The sequence below is a fragment of the Meleagris gallopavo genome, chromosome 5 (assembly GCF_000146605.3).
Source record: "Meleagris gallopavo isolate NT-WF06-2002-E0010 breed Aviagen turkey brand Nicholas breeding stock chromosome 5, Turkey_5.1, whole genome shotgun sequence".
Taxonomy (NCBI): domain Eukaryota; kingdom Metazoa; phylum Chordata; class Aves; order Galliformes; family Phasianidae; genus Meleagris; species Meleagris gallopavo.
This window is the reverse complement of record NC_015015.2, coordinates 52357862-52367763: the sequence shown is the minus strand read 5'-3', so window position 1 is coordinate 52367763 and position 9902 is coordinate 52357862. Positions and strand designations below refer to the sequence as shown.

Below are 9902 nucleotides of genomic sequence, written 5' to 3'. Positions count from 1 at the left end.
TTTTTTGATGGGCATTGAAAGATTTTTGGTTGCTTTTGCAGAACTCGGTTTATCAGGAGTATAAAGCTGTATCCATTCATTCTGTGTCTTTAATAGAAGAGGTACAAGCAAGCATTTACATGATGAACATTACCTTTTCTTTCTCACAGGAAAATGCATGCTTTTATAGCTGTGCATCACACTGGCAGATGCAGAGTGTTCTGTTCTTGTTTTATCAGTTCAAAAAGCTTTGCAATTTCCACATGCTCAACATGAAGAAAAAATAGCTCTTTGTGCCCAGCCATATATTTCATTTTTCTTTTCTTTACATGCAGCAAATCTGGGATATGCTGGACCTTTGGCATTACAAACTCAATGAGCTGGATGCAGAAGTGCATGACATAGTAGAGCAGGATTCCTGCCACGCACAGGAGTTGATGGATATCTTAATGATTCCCCTTCAGCATTACCAACAAGTCTCACAACTTGCCGAGCGCAGAACAGCCATTTTAAACAAGGTAGAGGCAAATGTAAACTTCAGATTTTCTCGAATTTGAAAAATTTGTGTTGTATTAACAAAGAAACAAAAGCAATAGCTTTACGACAAAGAAACAAAACAAATAAACGAACGAAGGCTTCACACAAAATATCATCAAAGGTTCTCAAACAGATGAAAAGCCCAAAGTAGGTGTGTTGGCTTAAATGGCTAAGAATTTCTGGAGTGACAAACATTGCCTCCAGTTTCCAATCCAAAGGACCAACTCTGCATTGTGGTTGATATGCGTTAGCACGGGCAATCCCTGCCCCTGGATCAGCAGTGTTATGGATTATGATACCAATGTGTTACCTATTTAAATAACATTGCCACATAAATCATAACAATGTCCCCATGAAATGTATGCCCATAAAACCAAAATTACTCTTGTTTAGAAGATGAAATTGTTCCAGAAAAATTTCAGTTGTACTTGTCTATTTTACCATGCTAATCTGTCCTTGATAAAATGCATCCAGTTTGCTTCAAGTCTTGCCCATACGTGTGTTTATCCTAGACAGTGAAAAGAAATGTATTTGTGCCCTTTTATAAAAACATGTCATTTACTAGGCTGCCAACAAGATGGAAGAATATGATGAACTCTTGAAGGACATGAAAGTTTGGATAGAAAACACCAACAGCTTGCTAAGAGCAGGTGCTCAGAATGACTCCGCAAAAAGACTACACAAGTACACTGATGGCCTTCAGGTAAGTGTTAGTGCAGATGTCTGTTCTCATTGTAACTAGCTGCTCTATAAAGACACAGTTTTGCATTCTTCAGTCTTACTGATATAAATAATTTTCTGTAAGTACTTTAAGTGAAAAATGGTTACAGTTTAAGGGCATGAAATAAAGATAGGTACTTTTCGGTGTTGGACTTAACTGTCTTGTGTGCTGAAATGGAGAGCATTCATCTACCAAAAATATAATACAGTGTGCTGCATGGCTATAATCAGTTATTACTTTTGGAATATGTACAGTTTTGTACCTATTCTGTATGGTGCATGTGATCCCAAATAGAGTGGTATTTTGAGGTCTGTGTGCTTACCAAAAACTTCGAAGTGAATTGACATCAAGGCAGTTCTCACTGTATCTTGAAGGTAATTCTGACTTCAAGAGTCAAATGTTTATAATATTACAGGGCCAGGCAAATGCCAAGATGATTTCTAACAATTTCATGTTTAAAATAGAAGTTTTCTATATGTCCACTCTTTGGCTTACACCAGAAGAAGAAGTTGGTGCTCTGAACATGGATTGTTCTATTAAAACTAACCAGAATTTCTTTTCTATATTGCAAGAAATGATTGACATTTCTGGACCAATGTGTTGCAGATCACATAGTAACAATGAGAAGATGGCAATTAACAAAACTTGTGCATGTTTTTCTGACAAAAGCTTTATTTTCTTTTGCATTTATGGTTTTTATGGGGTCTAGGCTGGAAGGCTTGTGGATTTAGAAACATGCCCAAGGCTCATAATAAAGTTCAGAGATATGTTCAGTCCTTTTCTTCAGGTGGCACAAAGCTGAGTGATATTGCTTACAACCCTTTCACTATTCTGTATGAAGACATTTGCTGTAATTAATAAAATCATGCAGATACCTGCAGAAGATGGGAAGAATGTTCACGTTGTGCACAACTGGCCAGATATTTTCTGCAGAGCTTCAGTTCATCTGCTAATTGGTGTGCAGGAAACCCTTTTCATGTCTCTGGCTGATATGTATGTACTTGGGGTCAGCCTGATGACTGCACAGAAATTTGGGAGGAACCTTCTTTGGGATCTCACGCTTTTCTGTTTTGGGGGTGGGGTCTCAGAGTTTAAAACTTTCCTCTACATGACTCATGCTCATATAGATTCATTTTGACTAATTGATTCCCTAATAGTCATAGCAGAAGCCCCTCAGGTTTCTGCCTGCAGGATGCAACAGTTTGGTTAAGCATGAAGTGTTTTAATCTGAACTAAGCTTTTGGAAGTACATGCAGTGGTCAGTGATACACAGGAAATTAAACTGATTCATTCTGATCCAAATCGCCTCAGAGCTTTGATGTCACCAGTGATGGAGGCAAACTAATTTCTTATTTTGTCTGTAGATGGCTTTGGAAGACTCAGAACAAAAGCAAAATCTCCTGCACAGTGTTTACTTGGAGCTGGAGGAGCTAACGCCAGTCTTTGAAACAGACAGTATAATGCAGCAGCTGAATGAAGCAGAGGAGGAAGTAGCAACGTTACAGCAAGAGATAGCAGAGATTCTTCCACAGATCCAGCATGTGGCTGATGTAAGTTTGGTTGATCTGTAAGTTCTTTTTATTGGAGCATCACCAAATGTAATTCAATACAGCTTACATTGTCTGCATATGTCTTAGCTTCAGCTGGAACAGAATTGGTTTCTTCAGAATGTCTGTATGATACTTTGTTTTGGTTCTAGGAGAAAAACTATGTTGATAACACACTGATACTTATAGCTGATGCTAAGCAGTGTTTTATAGAGCCAAGGCTGTGTGAGGTCACATCTGGGTGATATGCCTGTTTTTGGCTTTCTCGGTACAAGAGAGACATAGACATTCTGCAGCAAGGTCAGGAAGAGCCGCAAGAGTGGTCAGGGTCTGTAGCACAGTACGTGGAATAAAGGCTGAGAGAGCTGGGTCAGTTCAGACCAGGGGAGAGGCTACTGTTGCCTGCTGCTATATAACTGATGACTATAAACAAGATAGTGCCATACTCCTTAGGGAGGTTGGTCAAACACTGTCTCAGGGACCGAGAGTAAGGGTGAAATCCCCATGGCAGGAGGCTCCCGCATATCAGCAGGATCAGGCCCTGAACAGTCTCTGGAGACCTTCTAAGATCCTTTCCAACACAGTTTATTCTTTGACTCTGTCTTTATGAGAGTTGTCTGGGAACCATAAATGCAGACCCATTTTCCATCTGAAATAAGTCTTCATTTAGGATGCATAATTAGACCTCTTTCTTAATGGTAAATATCAACAATGAAAAACTTCACTGTCACCAGTAGTGATTTATAATGTGATTTTTTCAAGGGTATTTCCATTCCATACTTGGGGTTTAAAATAGACTAGGTGACCATAGATTATTACTTCTTTTAGACATTATGACAACACATAGCTAGTAGTAGCTAGCCTTTTGGTCAGCAGCAGCTGTTAACATGTCCTGTTAACATATTCTGCATATGCTGTGTTTGTTTTTCAGTGTTTCTTTTTAAGTTTTGAGTAAATGCAGAAATTCATATTTATTTTGTTTATTTATTTTGTTTTTTGAAGGGAGTTTCAAATCTATGCTATCCACAAACATTCTTTGTTCCCAAAATCTAGGAGCTGGATGCCATTGAATCTCATGTAAAAATGTTTGAGAAGGATGTTATGAAAATGAAGACAATCTTATCATCAGAAGATCTGTTGGAACTTTCTCCTAAAGACCAACTTAAGCATGGACAGGTCTGTGAAAACTCCTATGTAAGCTTTTTCCAGCAAAAGCCTGTTTTATGAATGCGTACTACAATGAATAAATTTTTAGTGTATGACTTTGAAATGTCAGTAGTACACATATGCTAACTCTCAGGTCAATGACAGTAATTACAAACATTATTTCAGCTACACACTTACAGTAACAAGTAGTGAAATCCAACAGGAGCACATTCGTTGGGCAAAATGCTTCAGGGGACCTGATCTCTGTGCTGTATGTGTCTTTTAGGAGATAACTCAGGACCAGACTCATGCTTGTCCAGGATGCTGGACATCTATTAGTGGTCAAAGGTCTTTAGATATTCTTCTGGAAAGTGTCTTCAGCTTTAGTTTCATCTGAAGGGAATAGAATTTATATATACCTAGACAAGTGTGCAAAATGAACTCTTAAATGAGACTGTTGGGATATTCCTTTAAGAAGCACAGTGCTGGTCTAACCTAGAACACTAAACTAAAGCACAGTTGATAATAATATACCATTAGACAGCCAAAGTGTTTAACTATAGTATACAAGTATTCCTGCTATATTTGACTCTTCCATTTTTGGGAGTGTTAGGACCTGGTACATTCAATAAATATTACTCCACTTATCATCAAGCAGTAAGTAATATGAAAGTCTGCAAATCAGGCCCTATTTTCCCAGAAATGGAGGAAAAATACAACAGATACTTAGAGAAATGTAGGCTGAAGTGACTCATCGCACACCCATTTCATGTATGCAGAGAACTGTAAAGGTATCTTGGCCAGATAGCTTTCTTTTCTATAAAAACTGAAATAAAGTAAAGCTTTATGGTATCTTTTCTATCAACTGCAGTCCACATTGTTAGCTGACTGACATGCAAAAAAAGTGGTTTCTGTTTTGGGGGAGGAATAAAAATGTTGTCATACCGCTCACAGCTTTGTTATCCAGGTAACAGTTCTGTAATGGCTACATTATGCAGAAAAACTAAAGTGATATTTCTTCTATTCACCCACTGCCTAATTTTAAGTGGAAACCTGGATAATATGCAAATAACAACAACAGAAAAATCCTGATGCAGACTGCTTGTGAATGAGAGAATAAACATCTCTGTTCCAGTTGTGGTTATTTTCGTGAAATCTTTTTGAGAGGGAGTCTAACAAAAATATTAGTAAGAAAAGGGCTCAGTGCTGTTATTTATTTATTTGTCCTTCTGAAGTTCTCAGATTTTAGATTTCTTCAGGATAACAAGGAACTTTTGAGTTGCTTTTGGATTCTGTTCTTCCAAACTGATCACAGAGTCTTCTATAGAACATGTGTTTTGTATATGTAGTATGTAATTGCACATATTTCTATCATCCAAAACTGGCAAAGGTGATTGTAAACTGCATCCACTCAGAATGAAGGGTTATGATGGCTTCAGATGTTTGTCCTTGTTTCTGTTTCTACTCATCACCATCTCAGCCGTGTTTCTCAGCAGTGATAGGGCTGTTTGTAGGACCTTCAGAAGAAGGTTAGCTTTAACACAGAGCATCTTATGGGTGGTTTGCAGCGCAGAAAAGAAAAACCTGAGATGGCTACAGTGACAGCAAAAAGATTAGGCCATTTTTTAAACTGCCTTTGTGACCAAGATTCAGTACTTTAAAATGACATGCAGTAAGATGTCTGAATATGACCTTTTTATTACTGTGCAACACTCGTGTATTTGTATGCAAACAAAGCAGAACTGTACATGTAAATTGTATCTTCCTCTTTCTTTAAAGAGCATCACTATGGATTTTCATTTATTTGTTCTAAGAGTAAAAAATTTTTCCTTCATAAATAGGAAACTCAAAAAAGTCTACTCTTGCACATCATGTGTGTAAATTTGATTTTTTTACAATTCACTAAATCATTCATCATCTATCCTGTATCCTAATAGGTGATACTTGACCATATTGGTCCTATGCAGAAGACCATTGTTCACATACAGTCCTATGAAGAAGACCTTCAGCTACCAGGGGTGAAAAAACAACCTGTTTCAGTCTTTCGAAGAGCAAGACAACTTTTGAGAGAATTGAAAAAAATAGAAAAAATTACTAAGGAACAAAATGAACTGCTGGAGGTAATTGATTTGCATTCATTGATGTTATTTAATTTCATAAAATATCACCTCAAATACCTTTATTTTACAGGCATGTAGTGCAACTACCATGTTTTCTATGTAATGTTTTGGGGGATGTTCTGACTTCTTGTGTGTGTGTAATTGCACATTACAGCATGACATAGTAGATAGAAAACTGAAATGAATTTCAGTTGGTGCATTATTTTTGCCAATTTGGTTTCTCAAGCCTACTGTAGTGATTTAGACCATGCTTCTTACTAAGCATTTCAGAGCCCAGATATACACAGACCAGCTAAAATGTGAATCTCTGCCTTTTGTTTTCAGATTGAGAAATTAAGGCATTCAAAGAACATCGCTCTTGTCAGGCTGAATCAGCACAGATTCTTGAAGGGAAAGTCCCGTCTCAGTAATTTGATCTGCTTTTACAATAAGGTCAACCACTTAGTGGACAAAGGAAGGGCAGTGGATGTAATCTTTTCAGGTTTTAGTAAGGCCTTTGTTACTATTCCTCACAGTATCTTTCTGGACAAATTGTCTAGTTGTGAGGTAACAGGTTCATGCTACACTGGGTGACAAACTGGCAGAACTGCAGAGCTCAAATAATTGTTGTGACTGGGGCTGTTGTGACTGGCCAGTCATTAGTGGTCTTCCCCAGGGCTTAATCCTGGGACCAGTCCTCTTTAACGTTTTTATCAATAATTTGGGTGGAGGAGTTGAATGGATCCTTAGCAGGTTTGCTGATGATAGTAAATAGGGAGGTGCTGTTGACTCCATGGAGAGTTAAGAGGCTTTGCGAAGCAATCTGGATAGTTTGGAGCACTGGACAAAATGCTCCAAACAGCATGGTAAAAGAGGTGATTCTCCCATTATACTTTGTGTTGGTATGGCCTTACCCTCAATATTGCTTGTAGTTCTGGGTCCCCAGTATAAAAGCCATGTTAAGATATTTGAAGGTATCCAGAGGAGGGCAACAAAGCTGGTGAAGGTTTTGGAAGGCACGTCCAATGGGGAGGGGCTGTGAGGGTGCTTGGGTTTTTTAGTCTGGAGAAAAGTAGGCCAAGTGAAGACCTCATTGTTCTCTGCAGCTTCCTGAAGAGGGGAAGTGTAAAACGAGATGCTGTGCTCTACTCCCTGGTCACCAGTGACAGGACATGTGGGAGTGCCACAAAGCTGTGCTGGGGGATGCTGTGAAAAGTACCTTTATCACAAGAGTGGTCCAACATTGGAACAGGCTTCTTTGAAAGGCGATTGATGCTCTGTTCCTGTCAGTGGTAGAATGTTTGGATAATGTTCTGAATAGTATGCTTTAACTTTGTTTGACTGCAAAGTGGCCAGCCAGTTGGACTAGATTGTCTCATTAGACCCCTTCCTCCTGTTCTTTTCAGTTTTAAAAGCATTGAGAGACAAACCCAAGCATGCTACAGACATGCATGTCTGGAGTTGAAAATAGACAGTGACTCTGAGATCTGTATGATCCCTAATGTCTTGGGGTTTTAGTCTTCATACCTTCTTAGGTCTGAAAAATTGATAAGGTAAAGCATACATATTTCAGATAAAAAGTTACCAGATTAAGTATTCAGTAGTTTTCAGAATACTTTTATCCCTTGGAATCCTGGTGCTTTGCCATTACTGAGTGTTACCATGAGACTTCTAACTTCTTTATGTAGAGCATTAGGTCAAGGTTTAGATTTTTTACCTTTTTGAAGCAGCTGTAATCTTTTTTTTTTTTTGCTTAGCATTTGCCTTTATTTTATACACTTCCAAAAATCTGTAGCTGATTAAAATTTCTTTATGAGAAAACAGGCTGGAAAAATGAGTTCTTTGCTGCAGTGATATCCAGCTGTGCAAAAAAGGCTTTCCCATTCTATTGAGTGGGTTGAAACCAGCAGTGCTACAATATAAGTCTAACACCACCTAAGACATTACAAAAGATAAAGCTATTAAAGGATGGCACTTTTTAGGGCTGCATTAGAAAAATAGAAAGTATTCTAATAGACAGAAGGCCACACTGGAGACAGGCTACCTTTGCAGATACATACTTCTTCTTTTTTCCCTGTTTTGTGAATTAGCTTGATGTTTTAGTGCTTGGATGTGGTTGCATGTATTTGCTATCCATATGGTAATATAGGAACTTCTGTATAATTAAGTTTCAGTTTAACACCTGAAAAAGTCTGAAGAAACAAAATCTGTAGTAGGTACTGCAGATGCTTCAGGGTAGGGTTTTAGGAGATTTAATGTGTGCTGCCCTTTGTGCTTCTTTTATGGCCTGTTAAGAGCCACACCTATCGCTACCTAAACAGTGTCATCAGGAAGAGGAGCTGGAAGCCACAATGTTTTACCAGCTCTCTGTGCAAAGGAGTGGCAGTATTTGCATATTTGATGATGTACTGTTGATGTTTTTTTAGTATCTGCCTTCGCACTCCTGGCAGTAGGGCCTATTCCAATAGGTCTACTAGTTGCTAAGAAAAGCAAAATTTAAGAGTGAAGTAAAGAGAGAAGCATTACTTCTTGGTACAGATTCAGTCCTACAAATATGATGTAATGTGTGCTCTTTCAAGAAAAGGATAAAATAAGATTTTCTGCTCCTTGATGGAAGATAGGGAATGGATGAGCAGTCTGCAGGCAAGTGACCGTATTCATGTATTGGTCTGAGGGTGGAAATTGGAGTCTATATACAGAGTATTCTTTAGTTAGTCAAGTAAAATTGAGATACTTACTACTGAGCAGTTATGAGAATTTGAGAATGTAGGTATGGGTAAGACTCTCTTTTAGAAGAACTTTTAGTTTCTTATTTAAGCTGAGCAGCAGAATAACTACTTTTATTCCCCTTGTCTGATTCTTATGTATGTCATTAAGATTATAGACTCCAGTTAGATATTTTTCTTTCCAAATTGGCTTTTTTTTTTTAAGTGGGAAAAACACTTTCTTCCTTTTGAAACTTGTAAGTTAAAAACTAATAATGCAAAACTTTACTAACATGTGGGAGTGATTGCTATTGTGAAGAAGTGAATGAACAAGTAACATTATTGTTCATAGATAGAGATTCTTTGCTCTGAAAGGCAGAGCCTGTGGGTGCTTTGCAGACAAGTTATCCACGTCCCAGGCTGCTCACATGCTGCTAACAGCAAAGTAAGTTTAAGCCTGCTGTCTGCAGAGTTGCATTTTCTTCTTCACTATCTTTTGCAACCGCCTGAGGAAGAATCTATTGATATTCTCTGATTCTCAGCCCACATGCTGAAGAACAAAGCTACAAAATGTTTTGCAAATTAAATGTTCGCACAAAATATTATTATTTGTATATGTAACAGTTTCTTAGTTACCTGAGACATTGTGATAAGCTGTGGCAGGCAAACATTAGCAATGAATGTGGGGAGACTTCTGCATGGAGTGCTGATTGATGAGATTTTGCTGTTACTATCGAATGAATAAAAGTGAATTTGGCTGTTAATGACATATAATAAGCTTTCCCATAAGTCATGCAAGAAGAGGAAGCTCACACAAGGTGGAAATACTTATTTGATAGAAACTATTCAAATTGTTAGAAACTGTGGTTGGCTTATCTTCTGAGCTGCAGTTTCTGCCTGGACAGCACAGTTCATTTCTGGCCAATGCAGAGCTAGCTGGCAATATCGACCTGAACACTAATTAAAACAGGTAGGCTTTCTAACTTGATATGAAACCAGCCAACCCTATAATTTCTCTTTATTTTCAGCTTCTCATAAATTGTAGTAAATGTGATTAAATATGTTCCACTTTGCATTTTAAAATTGATAGTCCTACTCCAGAGTAGGCAATGATATCCTTCCAGGCAGAATTCTGAACGTGGTGAAGATGGAGTTCTGCAGATTTAGC

General features: G+C 38.0%; 1 protein-coding gene across 6 annotated transcripts in view; it reads left to right on the top strand.

The window, feature by feature from the left end:
- The window catches only part of SYNE2 (spectrin repeat containing nuclear envelope protein 2), a 157480-nt gene that overhangs the window by 69161 nt on the left and 78417 nt on the right, over nucleotides 1-9902 (top strand). For all 6 annotated transcript variants that reach the window (XM_010712024.3, XM_019615939.2, XM_010712023.3 and 3 more), the window contains 5 exons: nucleotides 315-497; nucleotides 1082-1219; nucleotides 2602-2787; nucleotides 3838-3960; nucleotides 5868-6050. In XM_010712024.3, coding sequence (XP_010710326.1) covers nucleotides 315-497; nucleotides 1082-1219; nucleotides 2602-2787; nucleotides 3838-3960; nucleotides 5868-6050 — 813 coding nt within the window. The remainder of the gene's footprint in view (nucleotides 1-314; nucleotides 498-1081; nucleotides 1220-2601; nucleotides 2788-3837; nucleotides 3961-5867; nucleotides 6051-9902) is intronic.